General features: G+C 39.6%; 1 protein-coding gene across 24 annotated transcripts in view; it reads right to left on the bottom strand.

Annotated features, from left to right (window-relative positions):
- PBRM1 (polybromo 1) overlaps positions 1-25,476 on the bottom strand; it is a 134,826-nt gene that overhangs the window by 3,217 nt on the left and 106,133 nt on the right. For 9 of the 24 annotated variants that reach the window (XM_036331957.1, XM_036331960.1, XM_036331953.1 and 6 more), the window contains 7 exons: positions 13,233-13,416; positions 11,801-12,017; positions 10,979-11,180; positions 7,491-7,655; positions 4,017-4,172; positions 1,024-1,094; positions 699-915 (listed from right to left, as the gene is read on the bottom strand). In XM_036331957.1, the coding sequence (XP_036187850.1) occupies positions 699-915; positions 1,024-1,094; positions 4,017-4,172; positions 7,491-7,655; positions 10,979-11,180; positions 11,801-12,017; positions 13,233-13,416 (1,212 nt within the window). The remainder of the gene's footprint in view (positions 1-698; positions 916-1,023; positions 1,095-4,016; positions 4,173-7,490; positions 7,656-10,978; positions 11,181-11,800; positions 12,018-13,232; positions 13,417-25,476) is intronic. The other 15 variants (XM_036331968.1, XM_036331971.1, XM_036331970.1 and 12 more) reach the window with 6 other exon arrangements.

Raw genomic sequence — 25,476 nt, 5'->3', positions numbered from 1 at the left:
TCAAATTATCAACTTTTGTTTAGAAATTAAGAATGAATAGAAACAAATTCTTTTAGTTTGTAATGAATAAGTCTGTTGAACTAAATGACTAACTTGATAGGTTAACAGAAACATATTTTCTAATATATTTTTCTCTTTTAAAAATTGAGGTGAGCCTTGGTTGGTGTTGTTCAGTGGTTGGAACATTGGCCTGTGCACTGAAGGGTCTTGGTTTCAATTCCTAGTCAAGTACTTGGGTTGTAGATATGATCCAGGTGTGCCAGAGGTAACCAATCTACCATGTCTGTGTCTCCCTCCAACCCCCCCTTCCATTCTCTCTAAAAATCAATGGAAAAAATATCCTCAGGTGAGGTTTAACCACAAAAAAAATTGAAAATTGAGGTGAAATAACTTTTAATTTATTCAAATGCATCTATGTTTAATGTCCAAATGCCTAAAAAAATTTAAAAATTCAGAATATACTTAAAAAGATGACAGTGATGTTTATGACAAAATTAAGCTTCGAGATTCAGCAAAAGTTTTTTTTCAAAGTGTGATGTTAATATACAAAGAAGATTCAAATCCTTGTATTAAATACACCATTTATTTTACTTGTATAAAAAAAATGGGTATTTTCCCTGGGCTATAATATGGCAATAGCAGCAAGAGGACTTGAACAAATCGTGGATTTCATACTTAGTGAGAAGGACTCTCCTTACCTGCCAGAGTCTGGTCCCACTTGCTAATGCTGTTGGACTCAGCACTGAGTCCTTCAATGTATTTCAGGTAGGCCTCTGAGTGGAGAAGCCGTTGGGTCTTCGGTGGAGGAGCCACAAACATGGGCGTTGTTGGCTGCTGTATAACAGGGGGGCCGGCTGGATGTGGGCCAGGATATGGAGGTGGTGCCTGCTGCCCTTGAGGCCCCAAAACTCCTACCTGAAAGAGCAGACCACACAGTGAGGGAAAAAAATACTTAGTACATGTTTTGAGAAAGAATATAATGTGAACTCTGTCAAGTCTAGAAAATCCAACTGGGAGGCTTACCTGCTGTCCATATGGACTTCCGCCTTGTGCTGGAGTCCCTACCATAGGGGCCACCCCTTGGTTCATTACACCTGTAATTCAGAATGCAATGTCTCAATTAGAGGCTCTGGTTGACATGACTAAAAAACTACTGTCTGATAAGAAATTATGCCATTTATAATGCAAGCCTATGGATCTCTCTGCAGTTGAGTCTCTGTGGATAGGAACCCTACGCACCCAACACAGAATGTAGCCTTCAAACAGAAATTCCTATTGTTTCCTAGGTACTTGACAGTGCTAGTTCACTTGTCAGATGTGTATTAGTTATTCATGGCTTGGAAATTATTTGAACCCTGCAAAAATTCTAGTATTTCCCTAGGTAATCTATACTCAGAATACACCTATATTTTTAAGGTATTTTTCTTCTGACAACACATTTTCCTGTACTGAAGCCTGTGTTTAAGTTCAGCAGTAATGGCATTCAATCAGGCTCAGCAGAAAGCAGTGTGGTAAGATATAGGACACAGGGAAGAGGCTGTGCAAGTGCATAGTTAAATGAGCTCTGTGGCACATCCTTGATGTCCCCTCACAGGCCACCAGCTCCTCTAGTTCTGACTGGAGTTACTAATGTTGGCTGAGAGAGGACACTTCCATCTGATAGATAGCACTTTGAAAAGGGCTATCACTTCAAATGCAAAATGAAGGGAAAGAGAAAGATATGGTCCTACTATATTTGAATATGTATCTGATAATAATTTTGTAAATTACTCTTGGTGACTCCTCATAAACAATTTCTGTCTCACAGGTACTAATTGATGATAATGAGATGTCCTAAATTTAGTATCTAGGGTTATTTTAATAATCTAGGACCATCCATTTACTGTTCTCAAAACAAAGAGATACAAGAAACCCGGTTCATTAAAAACTACAACAGAAATCCTGGTGAGTTGTTGTTTAAACCTGAAACAAATCCTACTGGCTGCATAAAAGGCTCAAGAGGAGTTAACTTCATATTCTATATAGTTCCTTATGATTCAAAATGTTAACATTTTGACCAGGCAGAACCAGCCCAATACTCTAAGGTTCAGAATTACTAAATGCTACTTCTAGGAGGTATTAGACATTTGCTAGACAGAAAATAGTAAGTAAAAATAAGCTTTCTGTTTTCAAAGCAGGGATTTTTATATTTCAAGTACTCAGAAGGGTTGGCACACCTGGATGACCATGATAGGATCCTAATAATTATTTATGAATGAATGAAGAGGTTGTGGTGGGTAAGCTGCAACATATTATTAACACCTACCCCTGCCTCCCAGACACTCACCAGACTTAAGATTCCACAACACAGTGGGCCTCCCTGAGCTGCTGGTATCAATCTTTGTAGAGCAGCACAAACAAATCAGCAGACCCCTCTCCTTCCTCTATTTACAAATGCCACGCTAGGGAGCTGCAGGTGAGAATGTGGGCCCCAGAGGAGTTCACTGAATTCTCCTCTCAAAGCCTGATCAGAAATGTGTGGACGTAGGCACTAAAAGTGTTTCTTCCCTGTCGCCCTGACTACATCAGGTGTGTTGTTCCTTTCAAATACAATTTAAAATCTGAAGAGGAAAAGGCAAACAGCAGTGCCCCAACACCCACCAAAGATATCTGCTACCTACACAGTTCTGGCCTTAGACGTGTTTCCCACTGAGTCCCATGTGTACTTAGAAGTCAGCTCTAACCTGGTCTGCTGACTCAGTTAGACACTCTGCCAAGATGAGAAGGCACTGAGTTAAGGCCAATTCTATTTGCCACACGGGCACAGCCATTTTATGACTGTCTTCTGCTGCAACAGCAATTCACACACAGGCCACCATTTACATAATGAAACATGTTCTCCCACAAATATTTCCCTCTTTGGATACATCTGGATCAAACACTTTTTTGGAGTTATGACTATTCTCTAGTAAGTCTCCAGTAATAAGAATGTGGCTGGAGGCTCTAGGCCAAGCCACCATGTTTACTCACCCTGCACATTGCTGGGTGTACCCTCTGAAGCATTCTTTGGAATTCTGTATAACCCTATGATCAGTAGGTCCAATACTGTGTAAGAAAATCTCATGTTGTTACGTTTTATCATCTGGGCTGAGTCTTTAGCTTTTATTTTGGATAATGGACCAAATGCAATTCCAAGTTGTCTTAAAATCACAATCCCTCCAATCAGATTACAGCTAAGGGTCAGTCAGTTCTTTTGAATATGATGACAATTAATATGGAACTTGTGATTTTCCTTTCATAATAAACTTTCAACTTACTAATTAATTATAAAGTAACACTGTAGCTAAAGCTGGATTTCATTTATGTTTCTATGTAAAATAACTTCTGAGCTTCTGTCCACAGACAAACCAGTGTCTACAGTTAGTAGAGTGGACTATGTTGTCCTTTAACATGTTTTGTCATGCTTCTTAGGGAATGCAGATACAGAAAACCAGCTCAGTGCAAATTTGTTCCCTCCCTCCTTTTTGTTCCTAAAAGGACTGACTGAAGGATTTCTGACGAGTTCCACATTAGTGACTTCAATTCCTTAGAAGTGCTGATTGAGAAGCAAGAGATACAGTAGGGACCCGATACAAGATTCTGTGAGATAAGAACTGAATCAGAGGAAGTAATGCACTCAGTAGCAAAAAGTGCTTTTATATGTGACTCTCAACTAGAAATTTGAGAAATTTTATTTACTCATAAAGAGGTCACGACTTCCTAGGCTGTGTCTGACTTTTTTAGCACGTTAAATTGTGTGATTTTAGAGTTTGCCTCCTGCCCCTAGGTCTGCTGAATCTGGTCTCTGCCATGTGTCCTGTGCTGCTGCTAGGCATCTACACACACAGGATAGGCCCTCCTGCTGACATCTCTGGGGTTCTTAGTGTGGGAAGGCCTGCTCATAATGGGCAGTAAGTGCCTCCTAAAACAACTGGCTGAGGTAGGAAAAAGAGAACATAAAGATGAGATTAATGAGTGAATGAGGATGAAGTTCTTACCCGGTGGTGGGATGCCCGGGAGGCCGGGCACACCTGGCGGAAGATGGTGGGGTGGAGGCCCCCCAGGGTGAAGTGGCTGCATGCTGCCCATGCTAACAAGGCCATCAACTGGGCCCTGCAAAGGTGGAAGGCCTGGCGGATAGCCACCCATCATGCCTTGAAGGACACAATAAATTTCAGACATGCATCATTAACATGCAACATGAGCTAAGTAATAACAAACCTCCCACATGCACTACTAATGAATAAAGCACCCTTAGTATTGCATGATACAACAGCAATTAGTGCAATTATTTTGTTGCAAAAATGAACAAAATAAAAAGTTATAAATATGAAACCCAACATTTCTGGATGAATTAGTACTTAGTATATTATTACTTGTAGTTATTTTTCCTGGGATAAATATACTGCATGTTTTCAGGTAAAAATAAAGAGTTCCAGTAACAGCCTTTCCAAGGTCATGGTTGTTGCAAGCTATTCAGAGTGACCAGTTCTGCGACTGTGTTTCTAACTGAGCAGTAATAACGCCATCATTCCACTCTGCCCACACTCATATGCCTATCATGGGGAAACTGGAATGGAGGTAAATGAGGTGCACAGCCCTGATCACAAAGCATGGTTCTCCAGATTGTGGGAGGATGGCAAGAATTTTCCATCTACTCCTCCTCCCTTCTAGCCTCACCACTGTTGCTACGAATGGATCATGCTGGAGCTTGACTGACGAACCACTAAGAGCCATCACAACGTCTGATGTTTCATCTTTAGATCTCAAACAAGTTAAAATAAAGGTCAAAACTAAACCCTCCCAAGCCAACCTAAGTTCAGGTCACTCAGCCTGCACTTAGGGAGGAACGGCTGGAGAATCAGGCTCTGCTGACATGAGAAAATGCCAATTGTCATCATTGTTTCCACACTCACAAATGTCCTCACGTAAACCTTCATTTAACAGGGAGCATTTTAAATGTGATACAGAATTTCTGTGAACAGTCTTTTATTCCTTTATTTTCAAAGTGCATCTCCACAGGATAAAATATTTTCTGCTAGCTAAGGAAGAGTTTCAAGAAACAAGTATTTTTGGCAAAAGGAGTGAAAGGAAGAAAATAATTTCAAATTGTCAAAAACTCACCTATCAAAAGACCTTTGAAGCCACACGACATTTTTTTAAGCAAGAAAAACAACTTGACTTTTCTAGGATTTGAAATGATCACAATGAACAAAACATAATACTTCCCCCCAAAATGCAATCACCTTTGGCCACAACTTCTTGCACAAAGGGAGGGCTGAGGGACTGGTGCCAAACCTCATTTTTATAAAAGATTCTTTGTAGAGAGACTTGGGGAAATAGTGGAAAACTCCAGATTCTAAGAATTTTACTCTCTGACTTTCCCTAAAGAATTATTTGAAAGGTATTTATTTATAAAAGTTTAGTCTCTTAAAGCTATAAAATTACTGATAATTCTTAGATTCAGTCTGCGTCATGAGTCACATCTAAGCTGACTGAAAAATGTACAATTATATGAACCAATAAAACAAATTTTAAATAATACCTCTATACATGAAATAGGATTATGAGTTTCAGTTTTAAAAAATGAGAGTTCAGAGAGTAGAAACTACTTTTGAACAGACACCATCACCTTAAACATGAGGAGATCCAATGTTGCCAAACTGCCTTTTAACACCACCACCAGATATAGCTTTTAGGGAATTTAAGAATGTTAGGAGACTTTGCTTTCAATTACAAAAGCCCATCTGAACGCACCCTTCACGGGCTGAAGGTGAAGAAATTAAGAACTGAAAGACATGACACTTGTCTTCATTAAACTGTACTTTGGCATTTATTATCCCAGTCACATGTGTTCAAATGAGCTTCAATGCTTGTAAGCAAAGCTGGTCTCAGACAGTAACCAGGCTAAGACTGAGGCCCTACGCAACCTGTAAACCCATGAAAGATCACCCTGATAGCTGCCAAGTTCCCACTGTAGACTGGTTACTCTAGAGAATGCTTGCCCTTCACTCCCATGGCCCAGAAGTCTGGGCGGTACACACTTAATAATGGAACAGGGGCTTTCTAAAAACTGGCCCCATCCTCCTCACCCGTCAGAGCTCTATGTTATTCCCCAACAGGGAGCTAAAATGCTGCAGCTGCTGGTTTTGTGTTTCCTCCCCCCACCCCAACCCCCAGTGGTTGTTTTTTATTTTTAATGTTTTTAGCTGTTTGAATTCATTTAGTTAATGTGTCCCTGGGTTTTTTAGTCAAGGGCACAGTGCTACAATATCACACATCAAATAGAACAGGATGTCAATAAGGGAATTCTAACTTTCAAGGTCCCCATGTTCGAGGCCTGATTTCTAAAACCTTTGGAACCCCATTAACCAAAATGGGCCATGGAATAGAGCAGGCAATTACAAGATTTGTTAGATCAACATCAGTTACACTGAAAGTACTGAACAGCCATGATTCAGATGTGCTTTGGCGAGTGCAAATGCTAGTTCAGCAACAGTGCATTTGAGAACTTGCCATCATGAAAGGTAGGAGCAACAATGGAAAAGTTATCTTATGCTACTATTCCTCAAAAAGCAAATACAAAAAAAGCAAAAACAAGAACAAAAACAGCATCCCAATGGAGCCTGCCTTGAAAAAGACTGTCTTAGACTCCCTTGGAAAAGAGGTCAGATTGCTTTTGCTTAAGGAGAAAGGGGGCTTGTATAGACCTCACCAGGTTTAGAGAAATCATGAAGGAGGGACCCAAGAAGTGGTCTGCAGGCTTCTCGTTGGAGGCTTGTAGCTACCAGATCCAGAGACAACACACACAAGCAAACCACATTCATCATTTTCTTTTCTTTCTTTCCTTTTTTTTTGAATATGTGACTGGGATACTAACAGAAAATGCAGTTTAATGTAATTAAATAGAAAAGCATTACAGAGTGGGCACAATGAATTGAATAAGGACTTTGTATTCCACTTAGCAGTCATGCACACTGGTGACCAAGAAAGGATTTATAATTCATTGTCAAAAATCCTTTTAAATGGTCAGTCTTTTTAAAGGATGGCTGCAGCAGAACAAGGCAAACTGAATACTGGAATGAGATGGAAAAGTCAACATCGCCTAAAGAATAGTTTTGTGTTTTCTCTTGGATGTCTCTCCAGAAGAGAATTCAGGGTCTATTTATATTTTCTGCTATAATGCTCTATTAAGAGCAGTCTGGGGTGGAGAACAGCGCTAGACTAGGCCCACAGCTAGGGAAGAGCTGCTCTCTAACAATTCCCAGGATTGGGCCCAGGGCCCATTTCTGGGGCAGAGGGGAGGCATTGCCCATACGGGAAAGGCAATGTAAGGACAACATGGATGACTTCAAACTTTGAATCTCTCATAGGAAAGCCTAGAGACTGTGGCCTACTCCTCATTGGAGAAAAAAAAAAAAATGAAGGAATTTCTTAAAGTGGAAAAAAATGGTCTTAGCTCCTGTTTTTACCTGCAACAGGTGTCAACTGCTGATTGAGCATCCCCATTGGTGTTGGTGGTGGCACCACCCCCATGAGAGCCCCCACAGGGGTGCCTGCTCGGGGAGAAGCACTCGGCTGCTGTTGCTGTGCTGCTCGCTCTCTCTCCTGCTGCTCAGCAACTTTAGCTGCCCGCTCTGTAAAGGCATTTCAGATTTTCAATTCTGTTTTTAACCCAGGAATTCAAAATACCATCCATTGCATTCAACAGGACTAATAAAAACACAGGCAACAGTTCTGTCTCAATGGAAGGAACAGTAGATGACTAGTCTCAACACAGGAGGATTCGGGCTGATTTCACTTGGTAAACTAGAGTCCAGCTTTCCTATCCCATCTTGAGAACTGGTCTGCAAAGATTTCAAGAATGTTAAGACTTCAACACACATTCAGAAAGCACAGATTTTGTTTAAACACGTCACCAGCGAAACCAACATGGTTAATCTCACAAGGCACCCTGAAGATGAGAAGCGCTACCATTATTCTAGTATTAAAAGCATTGCAAATTATTTATAATTTCAATGTGAAGCAATTCCATGGCCCATTATAATTTTTGGCACAATTGTTACTTACTATATTTTCCTGCCTCCTTGCACCCAATTTTATTAAAATTTGAGGATTCTTGTTATTAGTGTCATGGGATTTTTAGCAGCTGAAGAAAATTAACTCTGTAAGGGAAAAGTAGTTCACTGCCTCTCCACAAGGTTTTAGAGACATTAAATGCTAATTTCTACATTCTAATGAAGCAAAGAGGTCATGTTTAATAAACCCCAAAGGAAAAAAAACCCCGATACTCAAGGCTATAGTCATCAAAAGAAGGGAATTACATATACATGTATGAAGCAATGGACAATATAGTGACAGAACCAGGTTTCCTGAAGCTGAGCAGTTCAATACTGACCATAAATCATCCTATATAAGCAAAAGTTCCAAAATTCACTATCATTTCATCTGAAATGCAAGAGGAGCATTTGCTTGTGCCAGTTCTGGGCTCTGGAACACACCTTCCTATACCCCTCACTCCTGTGAGCTTTTTTGCCTTCATCTCCATAGCCAGTAGCCCCAATGATCACATTCCATCTTTTTAGGAGCGAACAGGCTGGACCCTTACTAGGGAACTCTAGAAATGTGTATTCCCAAAGCTCCCACAAAACAGGGTTTATTTTGCTTCACCATTCATAAATAAGCAATCTTCCCCACTCTTCATCTGGGAAAACTGAGGCTAGAATATAGGCAGTGACTTGTCCAAAGATATAGAGAGAACCAGCAACCTGTGGCCCTGACTCCTGGTATCACACTCCAACTGCTACACATTGACCCTCCAACATGGAATTCAGAAGGCCTACCACTGGCTGATCTATGGAGGGGAAAAATAACCCGAGGTCACATGGCTTTAAAAGAGTCAAGAAGCAATAGCTCCAGTCCCCCTTTATGTAAGAATGTGAAAATCAAACAAATCAAACCTTTGGCCTTGACACAGTTGCCTGCATAGGCTTGTCATCACTCACTAATATTGTCCCAGTTTACAGATCCTCTGTACAATGAACGTGAGGGATAAAGGCCATTTAAACAACCTATTTATTTCCTTGAGCTGTCAGTGATCTAGACCCTGCACATTAAATTCTAGTATTTTCATTATACAAATGATACAGTAAAATGGGAGAGCAAAGAAATGGAGCTGAAAATAGAAAAATTCAGGCCTGTGGATCAAAGACAAGACTGGCTATTGTTGGCTCTTTCTGGGAGGAGCCCACTTGGGCTGTCTTAGAAAAGAAAGTTATTAAGTGAAACCAGCTAAACTCCAAACTTTGGGTTTTGAATTCAATGGGTCAAAACAAAAGTTCAGTTTTTGTGTCTCAGACAGACATTGCTGCGTCTCATCATTCACTCTCACTTGGTTCTCAGGAATCCCAGCCACCCTTTAATTGTGGGATGATGTCCCAGGAGCTATCAGTTCTTCGTCTTTTCAGCCCTGCTCCAGCATTTTTACTTTTACATTATCTCCTTGTTCACACTTTAAGTAATCAGCCATGTAGTATTAGCTTCATTTACTCTGGACCAGGTTTTATACCCATGTGAGCTTCATTCCAACACTTCTCCAACTGAGTGATATATTTGGTTTTAACCTTTACTACGGTCAGAAATACCAAAGCTCTCCAAAGTTCTAGGTTCTTGTAAAACTGAATAGGGCTTCTCAAAGTATATTCTATAAAATATTAGTTCTTTAGGATATTAACAGATAATATATGAATACTTGGCCACGTTTAAGAAAGTGCCAGGTGGAAAAAAAAAAAAAAAACAGGTTCTTTACTGTAGGTCTTAAAGATTTTAACTAAGAATAGGCACTGTAAGTTGCCAAGAGAAAAAAATGTCTGGAGTGCTTCTCAACTAGTTTTGCCACAGTGCTTTTCAGCTGAGCATCTTGTAGGATTAGGTTTCTGCAGAAGATCTTTGGGGAAGCCTGCCAGGTAATTTTATAATAAGCAATCAATTATAATAACTGAAAAGAATTTTTTTTTTAAAAAAGAGCCCTTTTATTTTTAGAAACTCCATACACTTTAATAAAGGAGGCAGCCTTAACAATTAATTTCTTTATGTTTGATGGAAAATAATAGATTTGGACTCGGCCAAGCAGAGTAATAGTGGACCACTATGTTCAACCACTGAGAGATGGCCCTAAACTGGCAAAATAAACCATTACATATAATTCCAAATGGAAATAATACAGCTCCAAGGGCAAAGGTCCTGACTAATCTGATGTTTACTACTTATTTCTTTATTAAAGCCTTGACTGATAATAAAAAACAAACAGAAAAACAAAAAATCTCTCTCAAGTATTTTATCCCTAATGGCTAAGAATCATCAAATCCTTAAATTATATAGCTCATGGCCCAAAATGATTTCATTATAGAGTATGAGGCAGATGAGCTTTATCAAAGAGATTCCAAGTGCCTTAAAAGTAACTATGAATGCAGACACAGCACAGCCCAGGACTGACCTAGGAAACCAAGTGTTTCAGCCAAGCTTCAAGATGAAGTTTAAACATATGGCTTATCAAGAGCCATAATAGAAGACCACCGATACTAAAAGCTCACTTTCAGATGAATTTTAAGCAAAATTATATTTAATATCCCTGTACAATCATTCCCCAGCTTAACATGTATGCTCACAGGACTCAATGAAAGAAGAAAATCATGCAATTTTTAATAACAAAATATTGGTTTGAGAGATTTAAAAAAAACAAACACCCCAGGATCAGAGGCCAAGTCAGGGGCAGTGCTTGCTCAGTCAGGACAAGGCTGGTATTTAAACTGCTGGATGGGAGCCATTTGAGACAGTCCCCAGCACAATGTTCATGTATAAGTGGTAAGAATAAGAGAGTAAAACCTGTCTATGCACATGCATTCCTGAAAACATCCCCTTGCTTAGAAAGGTGAGACAGTTGTGTCTAGTCTCTATTTACCTTCATATTCAGCTTTCTTAGCTGTCTCAAGGTTTCTCCATTCTGTCCCCACCAGTCGGCTGAGCTCCCCAAAAGAGTAGTCTGGATGCTGGGCCTTAATCACAGCTCTCATCTCACTGCTGAACAGGATGTAGCCACTCATGTTGATTTTCCGTTTGGAGCTTTCCTTCTTTGCACTGCCTTTGGCAGACTTTGGGGTAGACTGTAAGACAGAAAGCTCTTAGAGTGCATCAGAACATTGTATTTGGTTAACTGCTCAAAGTTTCTGGAAGCCAGGAACTTTTGATTCAATAGTTACTATTTTATAAACATGTTCAGTTTATAGAAAGCCATTTCCTTGGTTAAAACACAGCTCTTCCTTGCCTCTTACCATATAAGAAATAAACGGAAATTTCACTGAATTCCATGACTGCAATCTGTAATGATGACCTCATAATTAAGTCTTGAGAAAATTCTAAATGAGAAAAAAACACCAACAGGGATCACCTCAACCAAAAAAATGAGGTCCTAAAGAAGAAGAAACTAAAAAGATAGAGGGAATAAAAGATAAGAGTACCAGGATGATGCTGTTCCTCACTGCTTTTCTTCAACACAAGGCAAGGAGAACTTTCTAACTAAACCTGCCATTAAAAACAGCAATGTATGAAATTAAAAAAATATATTAAACTTTAAATAATTAATGGCACTGAGGAAAAGAAATCTGTTTCTTCTTGCAGAATTCTAGGTTGAAACTCATATACAGGGGCTGGACATCTCCTTACTTTGGTTTGAGTCTGCTGCAAACCAAAGTTGGGAATAAGACAAATAACCGGAACTTGTCACCTTCACCTGTGGGGGTGTGTACGGCATGAGATCCAGCTCACTGGCCAAGGGAGTCTGAAGTTGAGGCAGAGAAGGAGGCTCAATGACCTCACTGTCCTCTTCTCCCATCTCTTCAATATCATCATCTCCACCTTCTAACTCAGCAAATTTAGCTTCTAGTAACTGGATCTTCTTTTCCAACAAAGGTGAAGGCTCCTTCTGAGGAACAATTGGTTTTCTAAAAGAAGTGACATAAAAAGAAAATCAGCTAACAAAACTCCAGAACTAGTCAGAAAGCAGTGTTCTACCTTAATGCCTAGAAATGACTGCCTGCAATCTGCAGTGTACACTCTAAGTCAGCAAGGAAAATAACGTAAGTGTGTATTTATAAAGCCATACCTACTTACAGATGCTTTGAAAAACATTCTTTTAAAAGTGTATGTATATATATATAGATTTCAGAGAGGAAGGGAGAGGTAGAGATAGAAACATCAGTGAGAGAGAATCATTGATTGGCTGCCTCTTGCATGTCCCCTACTGGGGATCGAGCCTGCAACCCGGGCATGTGCCCTTGACCAGAACTGAACCTGGGACTATTCAGTCCGCAGGCCGACGCTCTATCCACTGAGCCAAACCAGCTAGGGTCAGATGCTTGTTTTTAAAGGATTTTGCTGAATACCCACAAAAATACTAGGTCCAAAGTTAGGATCTAGTTGCCCATATAGTAAAAATAATTTTCGTAATTTGTGAACTGTGTAATCTTTAGACTATGAACCAGAACCAAAGATTTCTGCCTCCACATTGTAATTACTGGAGTTTAGGCCAACAGGCACCATTAGATCAGTTACCACATCTCAGCAGATTATGAGGATTTCTTTTAATCTTTAACTACCCCTGGCTGGTTTTGCTCAGTGGTTAGAGTGCCAGCCCACAGACCAAGGGGATGTGAGTTCGATTCCCCGTCAAGGGCACATACCTCAGTTGCAGGTTCAATTCCCGGCCCCGGTCAGGGTGCGAGAAGGAGGCAGCCAATTGATGTGTGTCTCATGTCAATGTCTCTCTCTCTCTCCTTCCCACCCACCCCCCTTCCATGCTCTTTAAAAATCAATGAAGCTCGGTTCGATCAACAGTGTGGGGTGTGTAGGAGGCAGCCAATCAATGATTCTCTCTCATCATTGATGTTTCTATCTCTCATCCTCTCCTTTCCTCTCTAAAATCAATAAAAATATATTTTTAAAAATCAATGAAAAAAATATCCTCACTCTGGGGTGAGGATTAAATAAAAACATCTTTAACTAAATTAATGTTTTCTATTTAAAATGTATACTGATCTAGTTTAAAACATATTAAAAAAAACAAACAAAAAAACCCCACCCTGCACTACACTACTTTGATATCAGTTTTACTATTAAGAGTCGAAGTGTTCTTTCTTCCTTAGTTTTCCAAGCTTTACCTGAAGTAATAAATTTCATCATCTACCACTTTAGCAGAGAGTGAAAACCTCTTCAGTCCCTTGAATTTCTTCATTTGCTTATCACTCTCGTTGTAGCGGCTCTCACAAAGCAAAACGTCATTTTCTGGTATTTCAGTTGGTCTGCAGGAGAGGAAGTCCTTGAATGACAACACAGCACACTTTCCTGAAAGAGCAAATTGGAGAGAAGTCAGAGTACACTGTGGTCATAGCTAACAATTATTTCCAATTTTTATTTTTAAATTAATACAACCATCTGATTCAAAAGTCAGAAGATTTAAAGCAGGGGTCCTCAAACTACGGCCCGCAGGCCACATGCAAATACAAATATTGTATTTGTTCCCGTTCTGTTTTTTTACTTCAAAATAAGATATGTGCAGTGTGCATAGGAATTTGTTCATAGTTTTTTTTTTTAAACTATAGTCCGGCCCTCCAACGGTCTGAGGGACAGTGAACTGGCCCCCTGTTTAAAAAGTCTGAGGACCCCTGATTTAAAGGGTATATACAAGCATTAGGATAAACATGTAGATTAATGCAATAGAATTGAAAATAATAGAAATTAACTGGTACAACTGGGTTTTTATGGAAAATTGATGGACAAGGATGCCAAGACAATTCACTGGGAAAGAATGGTCTCTTCAACAGATAGCACTGGGACAACTGGACTTCTATATGCGAAAGAACTGAGTTCGAAACTGACTTTATACCATATACAAAAATTAACTCAAGATGCATCAAAGATCTAAATGTAAAAGCTACAACTCTTAAAAACTCTTAACATAAAACATACTAGTAGTAGGTGTAAATCTTTGTGACCTTTTATTAGGCAACAGTTTCATAGATGTGCTATTAAAATCACAAGCAGCCAAAGATAAACTGGACTTTATCAAAATTAAAAATTTTTGTGCTTTGAAAGACATGATCATGAAAGTAAAAAGATAACCCAACGAACCCAGAAATATCTGCAAATCATATCTCTGGTAAGAGTTTAGTATTAAGAATATATAAAGACTTCCTACAACAATAACAAGGCAAATAACCCAATTAAAAAACAGGCAAAGGGCCATGCCCATTGTGGGTCAGTTAGTTGGATGTCAGTCATGCACTAGGAAGTTGCTGGTTCGATTCCAAGTCAAGGCCACATGCCCAAGTTGTGGGCTCAATTCCGGTTAGGGGGTGTGCGGGAGACAGCCAATCAATGTTGTACTCTCCCATCGATATTTTTCTCTCTCTCTCCCTATCCCTTCCTCTCTCTAAAAGTCAATAAACTATTCTTTTAAAAAAAAGTTTAAAAAAATAGGCAAAGGCTCTGAATAGACATTTCTCCAGAAAAGATATACAAATGACCAAAAGATGCTCAACATCATTAATCATAAGGGAAATTTAAAAAAAAATCACAATGAGATACTATTTCAAACCCATTAGGATGGCTATTACACTAAAAAAATAATAATAAGTGTTGACAAGGATGTGGAGTAACTGGAACCCTGATGGGAATGTAAAATATTATAGCTGCTGTGGAAAACAGTTTGGCAGTTTCTCTAAAAGTTAAATACAGTTGTATATGTAGTACTCTTTGTAATACTTTAAGCAATAAAACAAAATTAAAAAAAAAAAGTTAAATACAATTGCTATATAATCCAGCAAATCTACTGCTTGATAAATACCCAAAAGAACTGAAAGCAGGAACTCATATAGATACTATACATCAATTTTCATAGCAACATTATTCACAATGGCCAAAAGGTAGAAATCACCTACATGCCCATCAACAGATAAATGAATTAACCAAATATTAAAAATATATACAATCATAAATGATTTTAATTACTACAGTGTTATCATGTTTTAATATATGGTAAGGATCAACCACCCCCCCAACCCCCATTCACTATGCTTTTCAGAATTTTCCTGATTTTTATTTTATATTTTGACATGATTTTTAAAAATCAGTTTATTTAGCCGAAACCGGTTTGGCTCAGTGGATAGAGCGTCGGCCTGTGGACTGAAAGGTCCCAGGTTCGATTCCGGTCAAGGGCATGTACCTGGGTTGCGGGCACATCCCCAGTAGGAGATGTGCAGGAGGCAGCTGATGGAAGTTTCTCTCATCATCAATGTTTCTAACTCACACTCTCTCTCTCTCTCTCTCTCTCTCTCTCTCCCTTCCTCTCTGTAAAAAATCAATAAAATATATTAAAAAAAAAATCAGTTTATTTAGTCCCAACTTTGTTACAAGAAAATTTTAATTGGCTTATCTACTGGGAATCACATTATAAAGATTAATTTAGAGAGAATGAATATTTCTGTGACGTTGAGATTTTTTAGTCAAGCACATGGTATGCCTTTCAATTTGTTCAAGTGATTTCCTTTTAAATGCATTAAAGATAGCATTTAAAAACTTTCTTTATATAGATGTGACACAAATACTATAAAATTTATCCCAAGGTATCATATTTTGAAATTAGTGAATTCTTAAACAAAATTGATTTGTTAGTTTTATACTCAACCATCTTATTGAATGTCATGGTTGTACAATGGATTCTCTTAAATTTCCATCTACTTAATTTCCTTATTTTAAATTTCTGGCTCTTACTTCTAACTGCACTGGCTAGTGCCTCCAAAACTAAGTTTAATAAAAGTGATAAGAAAATCCCTATTTTGATCTTGATCTTAATAGGAGTGTTCATTACTAACAATTTAGCAATACTTGTAAAACTTGTAACAATAGGTCAGAAACATTTTAGAAGCTTAAAATAGCTATAGTTACTATCACTTCCTTGGACTTACATAATACTTTATATAATCCAAGGCTTTTCAATTCAGAGAAGGAACAGTTTTAATTTTCTATATTTCGCAGAAGGAAAAATAAAAATTGGAAAGGGTAAAAATTCTTCTCACAGCTAAAAAGTAAAAATGACTGATATCCTTGGAATGCATATAGTATCTCTGTGCCCTGCTGACTGGCCCTCAAAAGACAGAGAAAGATAAAAGTTTAGAAAGCGGACTTTCAAAAATGGCGACCAGCAGGAAGTTAGGGAGGGAGAGAGTGTGAGAGCGCAAGGAAGTGATAGAGGAGTGTGTGGATGCGTGTGGTGTGTGTGTATGAGCTAGGGACAGTTAGATTCTGCAGGTCTTATAAGGGGCTGCTAAACCTGGCAGTCTTAGGTGGCGGAGTCCTGCTCCCTGCGCGGACACTCCTGGGCGGCCAGCACAGGCACAGCGACCACGCCATCTTGGGAAACAGAGCTGCTGGAGACTAGGATCCTGGCCTCAGCACCACCCAGTCTGATCTCAGATGCATACCAGGACCCTGCAGCCACTGGGGACACAGACCTGTGACCACAGCTACAGACCTGGGGAAACCAAAAGTTCAGAAATCTCCGCGGCAGATCCGTGAGTAACAGAGGCCATCCCCCCTTCCCGCAGGCTTGCGGGCAGCACCAGAGTAACTAACTGATAGACCCACCCCTTGCCAGGGCCTCAGTGCTCCAGGAACTTTAGCCTGGAAGTGCGCAAGCACCTTGGAACTGATCCCGTGTAGGGCCGGGCTCAGGAGTCCTGGGCTGGGAGCAAACGTGCGAACTCCAGGAACTGAGCCTACGCGCACTGCCGGCTTCTGAGCCCTGGGCTGGGAGCAAACGCGAACCCCAGGAACTGAGCCTAGGCGCACTGCCGGCTTCTGAGCCCTGGGCTGGGAGCAATCAAGCGAACACCGGGAATTTGTCCCGCGTATCACAGGCCCAGGGACCCTGATTCTCTGGGCAGGAGGTAGCACCAAGCACCAGTGACTTGACTGTGTTTCTTTTCACCTGCGCCTGATATCCTGATTTCCTGTGCATTCATACTAAGAGCCAGTGACTCCAATTCCTGGTGCAAGGGCACACAGGGACCCTGATTCTCAAGGCAAGGTCGCGCGAAGCTACAGAGACTCTGATACTGGATTCTGGGGAATTCTGACTCCTGGCGCACGCTAGTGGGCTCTGGTTTTCAACACGCTTCAGGGGGGGTCTCTGTTTCAGCACGGTGCAGGCAGGGTCCCTGATTCTAAGGGCGCATACGAGGCCACATTGAGTGCTGACAACACTGACTCTGAGCGAGCCTGGTTCCCACCAACCCACAACAACCACACATCTTAGTGTCAGAGCTCTTCAGTGACACTAGGGTGGTGGGAGGCTTCCACTGCACACGGCCCAGGCCCACGCAACTAGACATTTGAACCATTGGGAGATAATCAGAATGAAGAGACGAAACAACACCCAGAGGAAAGACAATGAGGAGTCGCCAAGAAAGGAAATTAATGAAGTTGAAGCATGCAACATGACAGAAAAATAATTCAGAATAATGGTTGTACAATTCATTCACTGGATGGATGAGAAAATCAACAACCTATGCAAGAATCAGGAAGAAATGAAAAATGATATAGCTACAATCAAAAACACCATGGAAAGTTTCAACAGCAGACTAGAAGAAGCAGAGGACCGAATTAGTGAATTAGATGATAAGGCAGAGAAACAAGCTCAATCTGAACAGCAACTGGAGAAAAAAATTAAAAAGCAGGAGGAGAGCCTAAGGGAGCTTCGGAACAACATGAAACGAAGTAACATACGCATAATAGGGCTGCAAGAAGGACAAGAAGAGCAACAAGGATTAGAAAATCTATTTGAAGAAATAATGTCAGAAAACTTCCCAGATATGGGGAAGAAAAAAGTTACACAAGTACAGAGAGTCCCAGGCAAGATGAACCCCAAAAGACCCACACCAAGACACGTCATAATAACGATGGCAAATGTACAAGACAGAGAGAGAATGTTAAAGGCTGTAAGAGAGAAACAGAGAGTTACCTACAAAGGATCCCCCATCAGATTATCAAATGATTTCTCAACAGAAACACATCAGGCCAGAAAAGAATGGACAGAAATTTACAAAGTGATGCAAAGCAAAGGACTGAATCCAAGAATACTCTATCCAGCAAGGCTATCATTCAAAATTGAAGGGGAAATAAGAAGCTTCACAGACAAAAAAAGGCTAAGGGAGTTTATCACCACCAAGCCAGCATTGCAAGAAATGCTAAAGGGACTGGTGTAAAAAGAAGAACTAAAAAGTCCAGAAAGAAAACAGCCACCAAAAAAAAAAATAGAAATGGCTACAAACAAGTACCTTTCAATAATAACTTTAAACGTAAATGGACTAAATGGTCCAATCAAAAGACATCGAGTGGCTGAATGGATAAAAAAACATGACCCATATATCTGCTGTCTACAAGAGACCCACCTCATTAGAAGGGACTCACACAGAGTGAAAGTGAAGGGATGGAAAAATATCTTTCAGGCAAATGGAAATGAAAAAAAAGCTGGGGTAGCAATACTTATATCAGACAAAATAGACCTCAAAGTGAAGGCCATTACAAGAGATAAGGAAGGCCACTTCATAATACTAAAGGGATCAATACAACAAGAGGATATAACCCTGATAAACATATATGCACCCAATGCAGGAGCATCCACATACATAAGAAAACTCCTGGAAGATATCGGGGAGAGATCGACAACAATACAATCATAGTAGGGGACTTTAATACACCACTGACATCACTGGATAAATCCGCTAGACAAAAACTCAGCAAAGAAACAGCAATCCTAAATGACTCACTAGATCAGATGGACTTAATTGACATCTAAAGAAAACTTCACCCCAAAGCCACAAAATATAAGTTCTTCTCAAGTGCTCATGGGACATCTTCAAAAATAGACCACATATTGGTTCACAAAGTCTCCCCAAATTCAAGAAGACTGAAATCATACCGAGCATCATCTCAGACCACAAGGCCATAATATTAGAAATAAACTACAATAAAAACAACTCAAAATACTCAAACACTTGGAAGCTGAACAGCACGTTATTAAATATTGATTGGGTTACCAATGAGATCAAAGAAGAAATTAAAAACATCCTGGAAACTAATGACAATGAAAACACAACAATCCAAAACCTTTGGGAAGCAATGAAAGCAGTCCTGAGAGGGAAGTTTATAGTTCTACAGGCCTATCTCAACAAACAAGAAAAAATGGTAGTAAATCATCTAAATCTACAGCTCAAAGAATTAGAAAGAGAGCAACAAGAAAAGCCCAGAGTGAGCAGAAGGAAGGAGATAATAAAGATTAGAGCAGAAATAAATGACATAGAGACCAAAAAAATAATACAGAAAATCAATGAAACAAAGAGCTGGTTCTTTGAAAGGATAAACAAGATTGACAAACCTCTAGCCAGGCTCACCAAGAAGCAAAGAGAAAGGACCCAAATCAACAAAATCAGAAATGATAGAAGAGAAATAACAACAGATCCCACAGAAATACAAATGATTGTTAAAAAATACTATGGACAACTCTACTCCAACAAACTAGACAACCTGGAGGAAATGGACATATTCCTAGAAAAATACAACCTTCCAAAACTTAATCAGGAAGAATCTAAAAATCTCAATAGGCCAATAACTATGGAAGAAATTGAAGCAGTCATCAAAAAGCTTCCAGCAAACAAAAGCCCAGGACCAGACGGCTTCACAGGGGAGTTTTACCAAACATTCAAGGAAGAACTAAAACCTATCCTCCTCAGACTACTACAAAAAATCCAAGAGGAAGGAACACTTCCAAGCTCATTCTATGAAGCCAGCATCACTCTAATACCAAAACCAGGTAAAGACAACACAATGAAAGAGAATTACAGGCCAATATCCCTCATGAACATAGATGCCAAAATCCTCAACAAAATCTTAGCATATCGAATCCAGCAGTACATCAGAAAGATCATACACCACGACCAAGTAGGATTTATCCCAGGGATGCAAGGATGGTACAATATCCGCAAATCAATAAACGTGATACATCACATAAACAAATTGAAAGAAAAAAACCACATAGTCATATCAATTGATGCAGAAAAAGCGTTTGACAAAATTCAACACCCAGTTTTGATAAAAACTCTCAGCAAGGTGGGAATTGAAGGATCATACCTCAACATAATAAAAGCCATATATGACAAACCAACAGCCAACATCATACTCAATGGACAAAAACTAACACCATTTGTCCTAAGAACAGGAACAAGACAGGGATGCCCACTCTCACCACTCCTGTTTGACATAGTACTGGAAGTATTAGCCATTGCAATTAGACAAGAAGAAGAAATAAAAGGCATCCAAATTGGAAAAGAAGAAGTAAAAGTGTCCTTATTTGCAGATGACATGATATTATACTTAAAAAACCCTAAAGACTCCATCAATAAACTATTGGACTTAATAAAAGAATTCGGCAATGTAGCAGGATACAAAATTAACGCCAAGAAATCTATGGCACTTCTATACATCAATAGTGAACTCACAGAAAGAGAGACTAAAAAAGCAATCCCATTTACCATCGCACCAAAAAAATTAAGCTACCTAGGAATAAACTTAACTAAAGAGGTAAAAGACCTCTTCTCAGAAAACTACAGGACGTTGAAAAAAGAGATAGAGGAAGACATAAAGAGATGGAAGAACATACCATGTTCTTGGATTGGTAGAATCAACATCATTAAAATGTCCATACTGCCCAAAGCAATCTATAAATTCAACGCACTTCCCATTAAAATACCAATGGCATATTTCACAGACCTAGAACATACTCTCCAAAAAATTCATCTGGAATAAAAAACGACCCCGAATAGCTGCAGCGATCCTGAGAAAGAACAAAGTAGGTGGGATCTCAATACCAGATATCAAGGTGTATTACAAAGCCACTGTCCTCAAAACTGCCTGGTACTGGCACAAGAACAGACATATAGATCAATGGAATAGAATAGAGAGCCCAGAAATCAGCCCCAACCAATATGCTCAATAAATATTTGACAAAGGAGGCAAGAACATACAATGGAGTCAAGATAGTCTTTTCAATAAATGGTGTTGGGAAAATTGGACAGATACATGCAAGAAAATGAAACTAGACCACCAACTTACACCATACACAAAAATAAACTCAAAATGGATAAAGGACTTAAATGTACGACAGGAAACCATAAAAATTCTAGAAGAATCCAAAGGCAACAAAATCTCAGACATATGCCTAAGCAATTTCCTCACCGATACAGCTCCTAGGGCATTGGAAATTAAAGAGAAAATAAACAAATGGGACTACATCAAAATAAAAAGCTTCTGCACAGCAAAAGAAACCATCAACAAAACAACAAGAAAACTAAATTTTGGAGATTAGGCCCTTATCAGATATGACATTGGGAAAACATATTCGCCAATGTCATATCTGATAAGGGCCTAATCTCCAAAATTTATAGGGAACTCATACAACTTAACAAAAGGAAGATAAACAATCCAATCAAAAAATGGGCAAAGGATCTAAATAGACTCCTTTCAAAAGAGGACATTCAGAAAGCCAAGAGACATATGAAAACATGCTCAAAGTCACTAATCATCCGAGAGATGCAAATCAAAACAACAATGAGGTACCATCTCACACCTGTCAGACTGGCTATCATCAACAAATCAACAAACGACAAGTGCTGGAGAGGATGTGGAGAAAAAGGAACACTTGTGCACTACTGGTGGGAATGCAGACTGGTGCAGCCACTATGGAAGACAGTATGGAGTTTCCTCAAAAAACTACAAATGGAACTCCCGTTTGACCCTGTGATCCCACTTCTAGGAATATATCCCAGGAAACCAGAAACACCAATCAGAAAGGATAGATGCACCCCTATGTTCATAGCAGCACAATTCACCATAGGTAAGATCTGGAAACAGCCTAAGTGCCCATCTGTAGATGAATGGATTAGAAAACTGTGGTACATCTACACGATGGAATACTATGCTGCTGTAAAAAAGAAGGAACTCTTACCATTTGCAGCAGCATGGATGGAACTGGAGAGCATTATGCTAAGTGAAATAAGCCAGTCAATGAAGGAAAAATACCACATGATCTCACTCATTTATGGATAACAAAAACCATTATAAACTTATGAACAAAAATAGATACAGAGGCAGAGCTGCCTTGAACAGACTGTCAAACTACAGCAGGAAGGCCGGGGAGGGTGGGAGGGCAGGAGGGGGGTGGGTAAGAGATCAACCAAAGGACTTGTATGCATGCATATAAGCATAACCAATGGACATAAGACACTGGGGGGTAGGGAAGGCCAGGGGATTGTAAAGGGCGGGGGGAAAAAAAAGGAGACATATGTAATACTCTTTGTAATACTTGCAATTACAAAAAAAAAAAAAAGTTTAGAAAGCATCATTTAATAAAGCATAAAAAACAACAAAACAATAAAAAGATGTATGAGACTCCTGCTCACACACACACACAACTAAAAAAAATTTAAGAGAAATTAAAGAATACCTAAAAAATGAAGTGATCTATTATGTTTATAGCTGGAAGACTCATAAAAATGTCAGTGTTCCCCAAATTGATCTATAGATTGATTGCAGTTCCAGTCAAAATCTAGCAAGTCTTCCAGCTTGGAGGGAGAGCAGAGTTTGTTTTCAAACAACTGTGATTGTATGTTTTGACCTTTTTGGTAGCTTCCTGAAGAACTAATGCAAATGGCTTGCCTTCATTTCACCTGACCTAAAATTCTCTCCTTTTTGGATTCCAAAAGTCAGAGAAATGGCTTTGGTAATTTTGTTGTAAAGCAAATGAACCAGCTGCTGCCAACTGCGGGAAAGGATGTCAGTTGGGGAAAACAGCAGACATGCTGAAAAGTCCAGGAAGAAAAAGCTGGGGAGTGAGTTTTGAAAACCTTCCACATATTCCTGGGAATCTAGAAAGCCACGTCTATGTCATGGTCAGGGTGCAGGCTCAGAAAAGACCTGAGAAGGCCCCAAACTCTCACCTTTGGTTGGTTGTCAATTCCTGTGGAAGCAGGAAGTAAAGGCAAAGCAGAGTTGTAAACTTCCAGGTTGCGTGTTGAAGGTATGCTCCAACACAGACACAGTATCCAGTTTCAAAGACTAGGAATTTGTTGTTTTTGTTTTTTTGATCCAAGCATTTAAGAAAATCTCTTGCCCTGGCCGTTGTAGCTCAGCTGGTTGGGCATCATCTCTTGCACCAAAAGGCTGCTGGTTCGACTCCTGACCAGGGCATATGCCCAGGTTGTAGCTCAAACTCTGGTAGGGGGCTTACAGGAGGCATCCAATTGATGTTATGCTCTCACATCAATGTTTCTCTCTATTTCTCCCTCTCCCTTCCTCTATTTCTAAAAAGTCAATACAAATAAAAAATAAAAAGAGAATCTCTGTTAAATCATTAGCTGACTACTAAGCTAGCAGAACAGAGACTTCAGTGACCACACACAACAAAAAACAGTCAGAGCTTTGGCTGGTATGGCTCAGTTGGTTGAGTGCTATCCCATGCACTGAGAGGTTGCTGGTTCAATTCCTAGTTGGGGCCTATGCGTGGATTGTAGTTTTGATCTCCAGTGAGGGGCGTGCAGGAGGCAGCCAGCTGGTGTTGATGTCTCATTGATGTTTCTCTTTCTTTCTCTCTCCCTCTCCCTTCATCTCTCTCTAAAATAAAAAAAAGTCACTAAATAAGCAACTGTAGCCCACAATAAGGAGTAAAACAAAACCTGAGGGAGGGGAGGGGAGAGAATCCAATTTCCGGAGTCATCACATTATAATATCCAAACTGTGCAGTTTTCAACAAAAAATTATGAGGCATGCTAAGAAAGAATTATCCATTCACAGAAGAAGAAGAAATGAACAGATACTATCCACAAGGAAGCCCAGACACTAGACTTACTAGACAGAGACTTTAAATCACTGTCTTTAATCTGTTTAAAGAGCTAAAGGAAACTACAGACAAAGAAGTAAACCAGAATGATGTCTCACCAAACAGAGAATATAAATGAAGAGACAGAAACTGTAAACACTAAATGGAAATTCTAGAGCTGAAACAATGACTAAAATGAAAAATATATTAGAGGGGTTCAACAGAGAATTTGAACAGGCAGAACAATCAGTGTACTTGAAACAGATCAATTGAAATTACCAGCCCAAGAAAGAGAAAGAATAAAGAAAAATGAACAGCTCTAGCTGGTTTTGCTCAGTAGTTAGAATGTCAGCCTACAGATTGAAGAGTCCCAGGTTTGATTCTGGTCAAGGGCATGTATCTCAGTTGCAGGCTTGATGCCCAGGCCTGGTTGGGGCATGTGTGGAAGGCAACCAGTCGATGTGTCTCTCTTGCATCAATGTTTCTCTCTGTCTCTACTCTTCCCTCCCATTCTCTCTAAAAAAAAAATAACGGAAAAAATATCCTCTGGTGAGGATTAGCAAAAAAAAAAAAACAACCAAACAGATTCTGAGAGACCTGTGACACACCATTAAACGTACTAACATAGGCATAATGAGAATCCTGGAAGGGGAATGAGAAAGGGGCAGAAAGAATATCTGAAGAAATAGTGACTAAAAACTTCCCAAATTTGATGAAAGAAGACAAATCTGTCAATAGAGAATTCTATATCCATCAAAAATATTCTTCAAAAATGAAGGAGGAATCAAGACATTGCCAGATAAACAAAAGATGAAAGTTTGTTCTAGCAGACCTGCTTTATAAGAAACGCTAAAGGGAGTCGATAGAAAATAACTTGAAGTCATACAAAAAAGTTAAAAACACTAGTAAAGGTAATAACACAGGTAAATATAAAAGCCAATATTATATTTTTGGTAACTCCTCTTTTTTTCTCCAATAAGATTTTAAAGACAAATGCATAAAGCATAATTATAAATCTATGGGGTTTCTGGTTAAGATGGTGGCGTAGGTAAATGTGGTACTTGCATTCTCCCACAACCACATCAAAATTACAAGTAACTACAGAACAACCATTATTCAGAACCGCCTGACATCTAGTGGAATGGAAATCCTAAAACTGAGGCTATAAACAAGAAGCCACATTAAGACTGGTGGGGGGGAAGAGACCAGAAATAGACTGGTCCCACACTCACATGTGGAAGATAAAAATTTGGAAGGATATCTGGGCTGTAGAAGTACCCCAAGAATCGATAGGTCCCAGCCCAACACCAGGACTCCTAGCCCATGGTTCCAGTGTCAGGAAGAGAAGTCCCCAAAACTTCTGGCTGTGAAAACAAGTAGTGATTGTGGCTGAGTGAGACAAAGGGCTGTTGTGAGTCCCAGGCAGTTCCTCTTAAAAGGTCCATGAACGGACTTACTCCCTATGAGCTCTAGCA

Source organism: Myotis myotis, unplaced genomic scaffold, assembly GCF_014108235.1.
Source record: "Myotis myotis isolate mMyoMyo1 unplaced genomic scaffold, mMyoMyo1.p scaffold_m19_p_13, whole genome shotgun sequence".
Lineage (NCBI taxonomy): Eukaryota > Metazoa > Chordata > Mammalia > Chiroptera > Vespertilionidae > Myotis > Myotis myotis.
Note: the sequence above shows the minus strand (reverse complement) of the source record. Positions and strands in the feature narration are given on the sequence as shown.